This window comes from Enoplosus armatus, chromosome 11 (genome assembly GCF_043641665.1).
Source record: "Enoplosus armatus isolate fEnoArm2 chromosome 11, fEnoArm2.hap1, whole genome shotgun sequence".
In the NCBI taxonomy this organism is placed as follows: Eukaryota; Metazoa; Chordata; class Actinopteri; order Centrarchiformes; family Enoplosidae; genus Enoplosus; species Enoplosus armatus.
The window spans coordinates 16,225,275-16,239,002 of record NC_092190.1 but is presented as its reverse complement, the minus strand read 5'-3'; the positions used below and the strand labels follow the sequence as shown (position 1 = coordinate 16,239,002).

At 42.1% G+C, this 13,728-nt stretch overlaps 1 protein-coding gene across 1 annotated transcript; it reads left to right on the top strand.

The window, feature by feature from the left end:
- Positions 1–6,193: 6,193 nt before the first annotated feature.
- Positions 6,194–12,402, top strand: znf148 (zinc finger protein 148). The gene is made up of 7 exons (XM_070915230.1): positions 6,194–6,240; positions 8,130–8,506; positions 9,572–9,697; positions 9,824–9,947; positions 10,152–10,235; positions 10,345–10,463; positions 10,765–12,402. Exons 2-7 carry the CDS (start codon positions 8,153–8,155, stop codon positions 12,400–12,402), a joined length of 2,445 nt encoding a protein of 814 aa, XP_070771331.1. The 5' UTR covers positions 6,194–6,240; positions 8,130–8,152.
- The last annotated feature ends 1,326 nt before the right edge of the window (positions 12,403–13,728 follow it).

The window sequence follows — 13,728 nt, the reverse complement described above, 5'->3', positions numbered from 1 at the left end:
TGTGGCCTAACTCTCTGCAAGGCTCAACTCTGAACACTTTTTTTTTTAGATATCCTGCTAACTGACAAACAAACGAGACCAAAAGCATAACCTCAAGGTAATAACATTAAGTTAATCAAACGCAATTCACTTCTATGACCACACAGCTACAAGGTTCGGATTAAAAGAATGAATGTAGCCACTGGAGAGTCTTCCAAATAGAGAAACACACACAAAAACTGAACTTAAAAAAAAAAGACAATATTATCATTGTAACTTTAATTCAAATTCATTGAGGGTTTTTATATTTGCATTTTAACCCTTTTGGCGACACGTTTGCGCAAGCGCACTTTGGATTACCATAATTACGTCACGGTTTGCACTATAGGAAAAATTCCAATGGTTTCTGAAAGCTGACACGTTGCACTTTACAGCCAATATGGTGTCATTACGGTAATTTCACTCACGCCTCTCAGTCAAAATAAGCAAAAAAGTCCAGGTGGACATTTTGAGGTTTTAAAGGGTTAAACCCTAAACCTGGCTGTAAAGCGCAACGTCTCAGCTTTCAGAAACCGTTGGATTTTTTCCGATAGTGCAAACTGTGACGTAATTATGGTAATCCAAAGTGCGCTTGCGCAAACGTGTCTCCTACGACACACTGGTGTTAAAGAGTTAAATTCAATTTAGCATTTCACAAACCACACCACCCATCCCTTGTTTTCCTTGCACAATGTTTAAAGCAAAGTGTAGATGTTCAATAGTCAAACCAAGCATACTTTTATGAGTAGTCTGAATATGAATGCCTAAAAAAAGTTAAATTCACCCTACAAGAGTAACTTTTTTCCTTGTCTAATACTGCAACTGCAGTGTTTTCATTTCGCAGCAAATATATATGAGATAATATCTGCTCATCATTGTGATAAACCTAAAATAGGTAATTTTTTATGGTTCTAAGTTATCCATTATGTTATCCAAGTCATGCAAAGGAGAGGGCTACTAAATACCATGTCAATGTCTTGAACAATGTCAAATAGGAAAACGTATTTGATATTGATTATTGTGGGTGTTTCCAGGTGAAAAGCAGAGTATCCTTCAGAGAAATGAAGCCTATTGAGTCCAACGAATAGTTCCACATTGTTTAACAGTTGTTTAACTCTGTTTGAATAGAACATGTTACATACAGTACAGAGATCATCTTTAACTCAACAAGCTATGTTCAAGTCCCTGTACCTGTAAGTATCCACTCCTACTGAAGTGTCCTTGAGCAAGAAACTGACTCTCTTGCTCCAGTGGTACTTTTCTGTAGTTGACCCTGACCTCTGACCTCCAAGCAAGAAAATAGCTCACATATATCAACAAGCTATATTGTTAATGTAGGAAAAATAAAGTTTGATTAGCAGCCACTCCAAAATATATTATCTTTATTCTCAACAAAGAGAAGAGAACATTTTTCATTAGGCATGTATGTGATATGTTAATTCATTTATTGTGTGTAGAAGTTGTATATTTGTTCTTGTTACGGGCCGAGTAATGATGGAGGTCTACACCACTTGTAGCTAAATTAGCAAACAGTATGCTAAATAGTATTTGCAGCTGTTCAACATTTGAAGGACAAATATTGAAAATGGAAATATACAAAAGTATGAATTATTCACAGTGAATGCCAAACGATGGCATTATTAAATGTGTTTCTTTTACCATCAGCTGTTGATGCAGCTTCTGCTCCGTGACCTTAAACGCCACATCGCAGCAACCCAAATAGAACATCCTGACCTTTACAGTCGCATTCATAGTTTGATGATGGGAAACTTCTCTGATTATTCATGAAGGCAGTATTGTGTAGGAATTCATCAGCATGTGGGGTCTAACTTCTCTGTCCAAGTTATTTGTGAATGGCTGACGGACACACACACACACACACACACACACACACACACACACACACACACACACACACTGTCATACACAGTTTATGAATGTTCTCAGGCCAGAAAAGGTTAACTAATCCCCACTCCACCGCCTCAAGCTTCAATAATTTACTTTTAGCCCTAAATATTTCATGACTTCAATGTCAATTGAACTTGGATCTATCAAGGTGTATTAACATTCAAAGGATTCTGAAGAAAGCCCTCCTGTTAGTGTCTGCCTCCCACATAGCATAACAACTGGTACTACTATGTTGTGTTTGTGGGATAAATGACCTGTATCAAAACATAACACGAAAACCAGAAAAAAAAAAAAACTTCTTACAGCCGTAAAAGTTTGGAAAATTAAGGTAGAATTCAAACTTTTTGGGTCGCACGCTACATAAACCATTACATCTGCCATTACAGTCAATGCACTGCAATATTACAGTTTACAGTTTATTTAATGAAGGAAAACATTTTCAATAAACTTGAGTGAATTTCAGTCATGCTCATGGATGCATGCAAAGGCACACACACACGCACACACACCTGTCTCCCATGCTGAGTCCCGCTGAGCCTTCCCTGCTCCACTTTTTTTTTTTCATCTGTCATTCTGGAGCATGTCAGTGTTTAACCCCCTCCCACGCTAGCGCGCACACACACACACACACCGCCTTTCTTCTTTAACAAACTGCACAAACATACACAGTCGCTCCAACGCAGCTTTTTCCCTTCTTTCCACCTCAACACACACACTTGCACACACGCAGATAATCCAGGGCACCGGTTTAAACAGACAGAGAGACACTAACAGTTGAAGCAGTTGCCACATACCTTTTCACTCTCTCTCGCTCTCTTTATGTCATTAATGGGGCTGATAGAGTCGGAACTATCATTTACAGTCTATGTGGGTGTGTGTGTGTGTGTTGAGGGGTGACATGGGCTGGTTGTATATCTACTCATGGCTGACAGGAATCATTTTGTAGTCTGGTCAAAGAGGGCATCTGCCATCCCACCAGACTCTCTCCTTTTCTCTGAGTCCACACAACAGTTTAGGAGGCTGCAGGGTTTCTTCCTCATGGCTGCATCCAGCATTTAGGCTGCTTATGGATTTTTAAATATGAGAGTGTGGCGCCTGTAGCTCAAAATAAGAAGGTTTAAAATTTTTAAGCTTAAATTTGCACTTTCTTTGTGAGTTATGGGGGGCGGGGGGGCTTGGCTGTTTAAATCCTCTGCGGTGTTCAGAAAACAGAGATGTGGCTAAACTACAGTGTGAGCTGGAGTCAATGATTATCATTCAGCAATCCCCAGTCAGTTATATTTTAGAAGAAGTTGAGTCATGCTTTCCCCCTGTAAAAAGGCCATCCCTGTGTCCAATAAAGATGTGTATTAAATAAATACAATTAAATCATAAAGATGCATTGAAACCCAAAACGGTGAGTAAACTATTTTCTGCAAATAAAGACTGATAGATAAACTGGGTTTTGGTATTCATCCCCCTCACTACATTCCTGCTTAAATGTCCTAAAAACCCGTAAAAGGCAACATGTCCTTGGTGTGTCCTTCACATTATCCACTTGTGCACAATTTGTTAATTTCCCTGGTTCTGGCTGCTGGAGATGAAAACAAAATGCTTTGGATGCAGATGAAAAATGGCAATCATATCTCACATGTTTATAGCTCTATGGGCCATGTGACGATATGTAGGCATAGGAGGCCAACGTGCCTGCAATGTTGAGAAGTCCTCTTCATTAAGCGTGGCAAATAGATGCGGTGTGTGTGTGTGTGTGATTGTGATTGTGTGTGTGGGGGGGGTGTAAAAGTAAATATAAGAACATCTTCCTGCTCGAAGATTGGACATAGCATGCTGAACAAGCTCACTGGTGTCAAGGGGAATATAAATGCGCTATGCGTAAAAGCATTAGCGGGGTATTCATGATAAGGAGTCAAAAACATGGCACGAGACAGATTAGGAATAAGACGCGCAGGATCCAATAGAGATAATCCTGTTATCTCGTTGGATGTAAAATGCCAATGTGGAAGCATCCTCAGAGACCAAGATGAACTGAACATGAACTAATGCTGCAGATATACGGAAGGAGGAGGAGGATGAGGAGGAGGGGGGCACAAAACAATGTTGGCAACCTGATGTAAACACTGTTGTTCTTGACCTTAAGGGACACCCACGCCGTTTACCGCAATGTCACCGGCGGTCTTCGTGCTACCGTTAGAGCCCACACACATGCGCGCCCACACCGTCTTCTGTTTGACACCAGTTCGATATCCTCTGATGACATTGTATCACCTTTGAGAATTCACTGTCAGTGGCAGCACCGGGTCTGTGATACACACGCCGGTACTGATAGATGATCGCTGTCAGGTGGAACAGAGAGGAATTTGGGGCTCTGTTCATTTACGGGTTCGGGATACCGGGTGCCGGCGGAGACGCACTTCGGTCATCACCTTCTAACCAGAGCGCATTTAACATTACGCACGACAGGAATGCGCGCGTGTACACACAGACACACATCCAGAGATAACCTAGAAACACGCATACACAACAAGAGAGACAAGACAAAAAGAAGACAGCAGACTTACGGGATGACCCTGGGCTCTGCGGGCTCCTTCGTGTGCCCCATTGTGAAATTCCCACTATTCCCGGTTAACGGAATCCTCAAATGCCGTGATCGCAGTCCACGTCTCTGCAAATGTACCAAAGGATCACATAGAGGATGAGGAGTATGGCGAAGATAAAGAGCGCTACTAGGATGGCCTTGGTCACCGGAGAGATGAGCGACTGCATGTCAGGAGCAGAGCCGGGCAGAGCGGCGTGGGGCTCCGCGTCCGTCTGTCCTCAGTCTGCTATCTCTCTCGCTCTCCACCTCTCCTCTCCACCGCTCCGGTAGCAACTGTTGAGGACGGAGCCCGGGGCTTTGTCGTGCGCGAACACACACATTTAAAGCCTGACGCACATGCACACGCACTCCCGCGACGCGAATTTTTACGGGCGATCCAGGCGCGCAACGCGTGGGGGGCTTCCCTTGTTAGAAGCGGCGCAGGAGCTGGCTGTCTGTCCTCAGATCCACTCTCTCCGCCTGCCCGTCGCACATCACAAGAGACAGACACGGGGGAGACAGGAGTGATAGCAGCCGCAGTTCGTTCAAAGAAGGTTGCTCTACAAAAACACCAATGAAATTCAGCAGGTGGAGGTTCAGATTAAACCCAGCGGAGACGTCTCTAGACATAGAATGGAGAAGTCCTAAGTTGCGCGCAGAGCTGCTGCACTTGTCGGCAAACAGGTTGATTAGTATTCCTCACGGTGGTGTGTGTGTATGTACATGTGTGTGTGTGTGTGTGTGTGTGTGTGTGTGTGTGTGTGATGGCTCAGCATGACAGGCTATCATCTTATCACGACCCTCAAGGCAAAGCTGTCAGTCGAAAGATTAATAGATAAACCCACGTGGGTTTTTTTTTTTTTTTATATTAAACCCGTTTCCACTTGATCCGCCATTTATTGCTATTTTACATTGTTCTCATAAGGTTGGTACTCATGTGTTGTTGCCTTAACGCACCCTTTAAAAAAGAACTAATCCCATAATAAATGGCAGATGGTCTAAATATACAATGAAAACTGTTATCAAGTCATATAATAATGCAGCTGGAGATGCAGATAGCATAAGCAGTATTAAATGTGACAAGGTCATAATTGAAAAGGCTGTTAGAGGTTGCTTCTTTGGAAGAGGCGTCTGCTTTCTGACGAACATATATGCCAAACCTACAACGGCACTTTTGTAACTTACATGGTCCCTATCAGCCAGCAAAATGAGGAATTCAGCGTTGTTTTCGTAGTTTGACTACTGCAGCCTACATCACATGTATGACTGCATGAAACTGATTTTTCATATAGCCTCTAACCCACTTATAGGGTCACGCTTAATTCCGCATGGATTCTATCAGATGACCACAAATCATATTTAGTCACATGCTATTAATAGAATGCATTATCCGTGTTTAACCATAAGTTGATACATATTCTTGAGTGACCATCACAAAAAGGCTAAAAAAAAAAAAAAGGCCAGGCATGACTGATGACAATTATTAAGACATTATTATTATTAAACATGATTTATCGAAGTAGGTCGCCAAACATGAAGCATGAGGGAACAGTATGAGCAGCAGTGATCAGGAGCGCACTGTTCCTCTCTAACCAATGTTAACCACTAGATGGCGACAAATAGGAATTTCCATGCCTTCATGAAATGTGATGGTGTATTTGATTATTCCGCACACCATCATTACACTGTAGTCTTGCATAACAATCATGACAGCTAAACGGGTTTAAGACGCATAGCAGGTAAGAAGAAACAATGCAGCTTTAATAGTTGACATATCACCTGTGCAACTACTGAGACGTATGTTATTGTTTGTCTTAGTAGCGAGCTAGCTAGTTAGCGAACGTTAGCTTTACTAGCAGGAAATAACATTGTGGCCTATTGAGCAGAGTGGCTGAGGAAGCTTGAGGCGCTAGCGTGAAAGCGAACTAGCCCCGCTGACAAGTTTGGTGAAATGTGCAAACGAAAGTAGTGTTTTGTGCCGTGTATGTCGTAATTTGTTGTTGACTACAAGCATGTCAGAAGACACGTCTAATGTTATGCGGTGTCAACTGAATATTACAGCAGCAGAGACATGCCAATGTTTGCAGCAACTTGCTAGCAGCTAGCTAACTAGCTTCAAACAGGCCGTAGAAGTGTGTCAAGGTGGGCCAAGTAAAATCGAACTTCCGGTCGCAGACTTCAAAGTATAGCATTACGTGATACACTTTCTATTTTACTGCTTCAGTTAATGCAGAAATAATAACATGCCGAATTGACAGCATTGGAGGGGGGCTATATTGTGTTGTCGAGGAAAATAAATGCCTCTGTAATGGTTTCTAATTGACCTAAAAGTCATCCGAAATATTAGCTAATTGGAACGGTTAAGTTAGTAGGTAGGACTTTGCAATTGTATTGTTGATATGATTTGTGGCACAGTTTTAGTGGCAGTATTCACATACTGCTATGCACAAATTGGAGTTTAAAAGTGTATTCTGTTTGTTTTACACAGCATGTTCCATTTGAAGTGATGGACGAGCTTTAAATTTGAAGCCACATCCGCCTCTCTTCCTGCTTTTCTTCAGCACTTGTTGTAAATGTAATGTAGCGGCTCTGACAAGCGCGGCTAGCTAGCTGGCTAGCAAGAGACTTAACCCACTTAACCTAAGTGACACAGTGAGTGTGTTTACATGTGGAACTAAGTGGTTATTGGTGTGTGTGTTTAAACCGTGACAGATACTTACCTACCTTACTGTGTCCTGGGCCAGTCTATGTTAACTAACGTTATAGTGTGAAACCTGTTACCAAACGGCCCACAAGTGCTACGTTAGCTAGCGTTACCGTTTTAAGATCAAGTGATTGCTAGTTAACTAATTAGGACTTGTTGAAGTGTAACACCAAGTAAGGGCAACACCAGTGTAATGTTGCAGTCAAAAATGTAGCCATAGCTGGTTTTCTAACTACTCTTTCAGTTTTGGAAATACCCTGTAGTAAACGTAGACTGACATTTAGCCGTCTTTGAAGGAAATATAAAAATAATCTGCCTGGTTTATGAGTTAAGTACATTAACTTGTACAGAGTGTCTTCAAACCTTTTACGATTTAGGTGTATAAAAGCCAAACATTATTTCAATAAATCCTCAACTTTCTGAGTTGTTTCTCAGTGCTTGCTATCAGCTTACACTGTATAGTACATTTTGTAAGATAAGATCACAGAAACAACAGCTGACCCAGTTACAAACGTTGACACTTTACTGAGAAGAGGCATTGTTTGGGCAATAGATGTGAGACTGAGGTGGATTATAAATGTCAACACTTTTTTGTAAGTTTGGAAATTACATTCTTAAGAGCTAGTCCTAATCGTGCAACTAGTGAAGACCTATTGGGACTAGAAAATACATGCATAGCCTTATTTGAACTAGTGTTGTTGACATGTTCTTGCCAGGGTTCAGCACCAACATGGTACATGTTCCCTCAGGTTTTGTGGTGCCAGGAATTGAAACTTTTGTCATCCCTTGATGTTTAGGTTGTGTGTGATTTCACATCCTCCTTCACATGTCAATGTCAAATAAACTAATACAAAAAAACTACTTTTGCATTGAGTATGTTTGGCATTTAGCTGCACTAATTTCTCAATGTCTTTCTTTCTACAGACTCAAGAACTACTCTATGTAAGATGAATACTGAGGACAAGTTGGAGGGTATGCTGCTGAAGTGCAGCAGTGGAGGAATAGATGGAGGAGGGAGAGTCGGGCTGGTCAGCGGAGGAGGACTGGTGGTGATGACCCTGGGGGAGCGATCACTGGCAAACCACCCTCTGTTGGCCGAGGACGACGACGATGAAGACGAAGACGAGGACTTGACCGGGAGCTCGCTGGTTACACATGACCTGGTCCCTCCAGAGCAGCTGATGATGCAGGAGGAGATGACAAAGAATGGTGGAGGAGGAGACGAGGAGGGAGGAGGCGAGGTGGGAGTGCATTTCCCCCTAAAACTCACCAATAAGTTGCCCTGCTTGCTTCAAATGCCAGTGAGTTCTTGCAGTTTAGGAAGTAGTTCATATATTGATAAGATTATTTGTGTCGATACTGTACGTACGGTCTCCACGTAATCATAGTGAGTCTCCTTTCATGTCATGTCCATGCAATGTCTGTTGTGGGACAGTTCCTATAACATTTCCTTTAGCACTGAAAAATTTCCTGTTGTCACATATATGAAAACCTCCCTTGTCCCAATTTAGCTGCTGTTGACACAATGGCAAAGAAATTTTAAGTAACAGTTATTAAATTTTATTAGAAAGCAGTCGAAACAGGACAGTGATATAAAGTGTATGACATAGATATTAGAAGTCGAAAGCCTGTCACCGCACAGAACATCATTGAAAATAACATTCTTAAATATTAAGGATAATATGTTGTAGTGAGGGATTACCTCACTCACCCTTGTGTACCTGATTCGCACTCAGAGTAAAAAAAGTCAGGAGCCTTCACAGTGAGAAAGGCATTAGCCGAAATGTTTGTGCTTTTTAATCTTTAGCATTACAAAAGAATAAATAGAGATTGCACATGTGTTTGTATTGTATTGTAGTTTACTCTGAGTGTAAACATCAAGGATGAGCTGAACCAATCCACAGGATCAGCTCCTTAAAATTCCTATTTCTAACAACTTGGATGCCATTTCCATGAGTTTGGCCATTGTTTCTGTCGGTAGGAAAAACATTGTACTAACTAAGTTATTGACTTAAATCTTGGAACGTGGCAACAACATTAATAATAAGTCAGATGGGAGATCTACAGATGCTCCCAGGCCAGCTGGAAAGTGGGATTTCTCAGCATATCCTTGGTTTTGTAGGATCTGAGGTTTCCCATCGTCAGAGGGTGCTTGAACCACACAAACTGACTTCTTAAATTGTGGAGGGGCAGCTGCTGGACAGCTGCTCCATGGTGATGTCCCCTCACATAGGTCGATTATCCTCTGTTTGCCCTATTGCACCTGCCTGACCCGGATAAGCTGCTGAATGGGTGGGTGGGCTTTAAAGTAGGTCATGTGCCTTGCTAAATGTCTCTAATGCCTATCTGTGCTCCTACTTTTACAGTTGAGCATCAAGCAGGAACTGAAGCTATCTGAGCCACCGGTCCAGATGAAGAAGGACAAAAAAGGAGTCAAGGACCTGATGGTGTGTCCCAAGAAGAAAAAAAGGAAGCAGCGTTCACCAGCAAAGGTGCAAGTCAATTTCATCTATCTATTTTTTAAATGGCCTGACCTGCATGTGTGTAAGGCTTTTCCACAGTGACAGGTGTAAGAGTAAAACAAACACTAGTATATGTCTTTGTTCCCTTTGTTGTAGATTCTCAGCATCAATGATGATGGATCATTGGGAATACAAAACCCAAAGTGTCACGTCTGTGTTCACTGTAATGCTGCATTCAGAACCAACTACCATCTACAGAGGCATGTCTTCATTCACACTGGTATGAATTACCCTGTTATGTTTTAAAATGCCATTATATTAATTTCTTGTTTTGAAATTAGATATCATGTTGTCAGCGGACGATCTTTCAGTCATCAAGAGATGAACTGCTAAATTAAAAAGTTGCCTTGAGTATTATATGAAATGCAGTATTTCTATTATTATTTATATACTGATATTTATATATATATTATTGAAATTCCAGGTGAGAAGCCATTTGAGTGCAGCCAGTGTGATATGCGCTTCATTCAGAAATATCTTCTCCAGAGACATGAGAAAATCCACACTGGTGAGTGAAGAATGAATGCAATCAGTATGCACTAGGACTTTACTTGTTATTTTAGTCTCGAGTGAGTCATCTTGTCTTTTTCTTTTCTTTTTTTTGTCTCTTTGTTTAGGTGAAAAGCCTTTTCGCTGTGACGAGTGTGGGATGAGGTTTATCCAGAAGTACCACATGGAGAGACACAAGAGGACTCACAGTGGAGAGAAGCCCTACCAGTGTGACTACTGTCACCAGGTAAGCTCTGCTTCTGTTTGCTATGAATCGGTGCATCTGGAAGCAACAACACAATTGAATATAGTGGTAAATTGGGTATTAAGAACAGAATAAAAGCTGAATTGGTGCCGGACTGCAGGATGTGAATGCAGAACGTATAGAGTGAAGTGATGACAATACTAGCCAAAGTTTCTGTATAGTTAATGCAGTATTTAAATGAGTTACGAAGAGTTTCATTTGCTGTATTGCCTCACCTGAGGTGGATCACTACATTGTGTGTTTACTGGAAATAGAATAAATGTGTTTTGTCCTCTATCCACAGTACTTCTCCAGAACAGACCGGGTTTTAAAGCACAGGCGAATGTGTCACGAGAACCGAGAGAGAAAGGCCAACAAGGCAGCTGGTAAAGTTGGGCCTTTGCGTGAAGCAGATTCTTTAGGCCTCCCCTTTCTTGCCAAAGAGTGTTCACTGCCCAAGAAGAAGCGCCAAAAGTGTGCAGACAAGAGTTCAGGCGCTTCCACTGCTGCCCAGACAGACGGGCACACTGTCGCTGTTGTAGAGATGGAGGAGAAGGAGGAGCAGAGACAGAATAAAATCGAAGGTCTACCTCTCTATGCTGTGTCCTCCAAAGTCAAACATGAGTATGTGATTGCAGACTACTCTGTGGAACTTCCTGAAGAAACGGCTAGCCAACACCAAGAGGGAGAAGTGTCATCAGAAGACACGACCCCTCCCAAACTAGTCCTGAAGAAAGTCCCCAAGAGGAGTCTTAAACAGTCCAGTGAACAAACTCCTCCCTGTCTATCCACGTTGTCTTCCTTTGAGGAAAATACTAAGGTCACGCAGTACACCTTTGAAATCGTGGACAAGCAGGGCCTTTTGGACGTAGAAAGCAACACTGAGCTCGAGTCAGTTGAAACTCTTCAAGGAGGACCAACAAAGCCAGCAGCTAGCAGCACAAATTACGACGACGCCATGCAGTTTCTCAAGAAGAAACGTTACCTTCAGGCTGCAATGGCCAACAACAGTCGGGACTACGGCCTGAACACGAGCAGCATTTCTTCTCAGCCACCTGTTACGCAAACTGTGGTGTCAGCCGTCATCGACGAGACCGTCCCTGCCACCATTCTGGAGCCCCAGCCAATCAACGCAGAGATTAAAGCGACACATGACAAGAACGTGTTGCCAGATGAGGTTCTTCAGACGCTGTTGGACCATTACTCCAACAAAGCCAACGGGCAGTCAGATATCTCCTTCAGCGTGGCTGACACGGAGGTGACGTCAAGCATATCCATCAACTCCTCCGATGTTTCAGACAGCAGCCCCGTGGAGAGTCTCGGAGCCTCTAGTTCCCAGCCTCAGCCGGCTGCTGAGAAGGTCAGCCTCTTGCAAGAATACTCCAAGTTTCTCCAGCAAGCACTAGAGAGGACGAGCCAGAACGACAGCTACCTGACCAGCCAGAGCCTCAGCCTGGTCTCCGAAAACCCCACCTTAGCTGGACAACCTCTGTTCTCCACTGAGAAACAGTTTCCTTCCCCCAGCAGGTTCAAATCAGGGATGAGCTCTCCGCTAAGGTCCACTTTAGAAAAACCTCACTTTGGATTACTGGTTGGGGACTCCCAGCACTCATTTTCATTTTCAGGTGATGAGACCACCCCTCCCTCTGCAGTGTCCCCGGCCGAGGAGGACTTTCTGGAGCAGGTCTCGCCTACCAAAAAGACAGACTCTTCACAAGGCATACTGCAGACTTTTCAAATAACCTCCTTCGATCAGAACTTCAAGTCTAATTTTCAGACGTCAAGATCTGGATCCTCCGCACAGTTTACTGTTGCCAATGGACAATTAAGTCTTCGAGGACACGGCACAGACTTCTCAGAGTTCCCCTTAGTCAGAGTCACTGAGACCAGGTCTCAACTGAACTCCTCCCCTGATGTTTCATCCAGTGAAACGTTTGGCTGAAGGGAGTGGGGGGAATGAATTTCTGTTAATAATTTCAGCAGCACTTTATCTCATGTCTCCTGTTTTGCCAAAACAAGTCCCATTACAACTATGTGCTCTTTCTCAAAGCATTTTGTTATAAAACATATTAATGTTTTTGTTTTGTTTTTTTTGTTAAGTGCAACCTCATGGAACAGTAATACTGCAAATTGATAAATAACAATTAGCATTTCCCCTTTAAAAAGAAAAAGAATTGTAATTGTGCATGGGTATGTTTCTTGCTCCAGAATGTAGATTGAGAGATTAAGCGACCAAAGTGAAATGCAAGAGATAGTGATATCCTTTCATACCATTGCCATAGACTTTATTTGTAAAGTTTTGTCAATCAGTTTGCCTTGCACAAATGATCAAGTCACTCGTGCTGCTTAATGCAACATTTCCACTTATTAGAATATAGGCCCTATTTATATATATATATATATGCCCTTTTGCTCTTACTGTATCTACCTCCCCTTGCTGTTAAATTCAAGTTCACTCCTAGATGTGTAATTCCTGTCAAATTGTCTACTGAAACAACACCATGATTAGATCAAAACTGATTCTCCACTTTATGTTGAAGTCACTTTACTGTCACCTGAAACTGGTGTTTCCACATGATAATGTGTGATGAATACTACAGGAAAGATTGAACTGATTGTATTTATCGTTATATGGAATCTAGTGTATTTTCCATTAACAGATTGGGCCTAATTTGGTTGGAAGAAATTATAGTTCTCAATTCATAAATTGTTTAATAATGTGTGGATTAATGTATTCCCTCTGTGGCTGAATTTCTTGGCACTGTTTTGTTTTACAAATGTGACTCTAGTGCAAGATAGGCTGTGTAATAAAAAAAAAGTTGGGCTGTAGTAGATTTAACCCCCCCCCCCCCCAATCAAATAGCTGCATACATGCAATGGTTGCAGGATAATTCAGCAGTATAGGTGAGTTGTAGTGAAATTACTTAAGAGGATTGTGCTTCATTTTTGCACAATTTGCACATTTTTCACTACAGAGAATGTAGGATGTACTTTCACAGTGGAGGAATTGCAGAATACCTTTACTTACAAGGCAACTTTTTGTTAAATGAGATTTCTTAGACTGACCCCCTTAGTGATGTTGCTCTTTGCTTTTGCCACTTGTAATGTAGCTCCTGTAGCTGCAGTTTTATAGTACTTTGATTGTTCTTCTTGAAAGATGCACAGATTTTTGGGGAGACAACAATGTGATTAGACCCCCTTATATCGATTGAAAGTTGAGTTTTATTAAGGCTGTATTATGAAAGAAATGAGGTGTTTGGTTTTCCAG

Bases quoted from the DNA above. Each gene is read 5' to 3' on its own strand.
- znf148 (XM_070915230.1), top strand. From the start codon at position 8,153: ATGAATACTGAGGACAAGTTGGAGGGTATGCTGCTGAAGTGCAGCAGT. The intron at 8,507-9,571 runs GTGAGTTCTTGC...CTACTTTTACAG, and splicing joins CCTGCTTGCTTCAAATGCCA to TTGAGCATCAAGCAGGAACT. The intron at 10,236-10,344 runs GTGAGTGAAGAA...CTCTTTGTTTAG, and splicing joins ACATGAGAAAATCCACACTG to GTGAAAAGCCTTTTCGCTGT.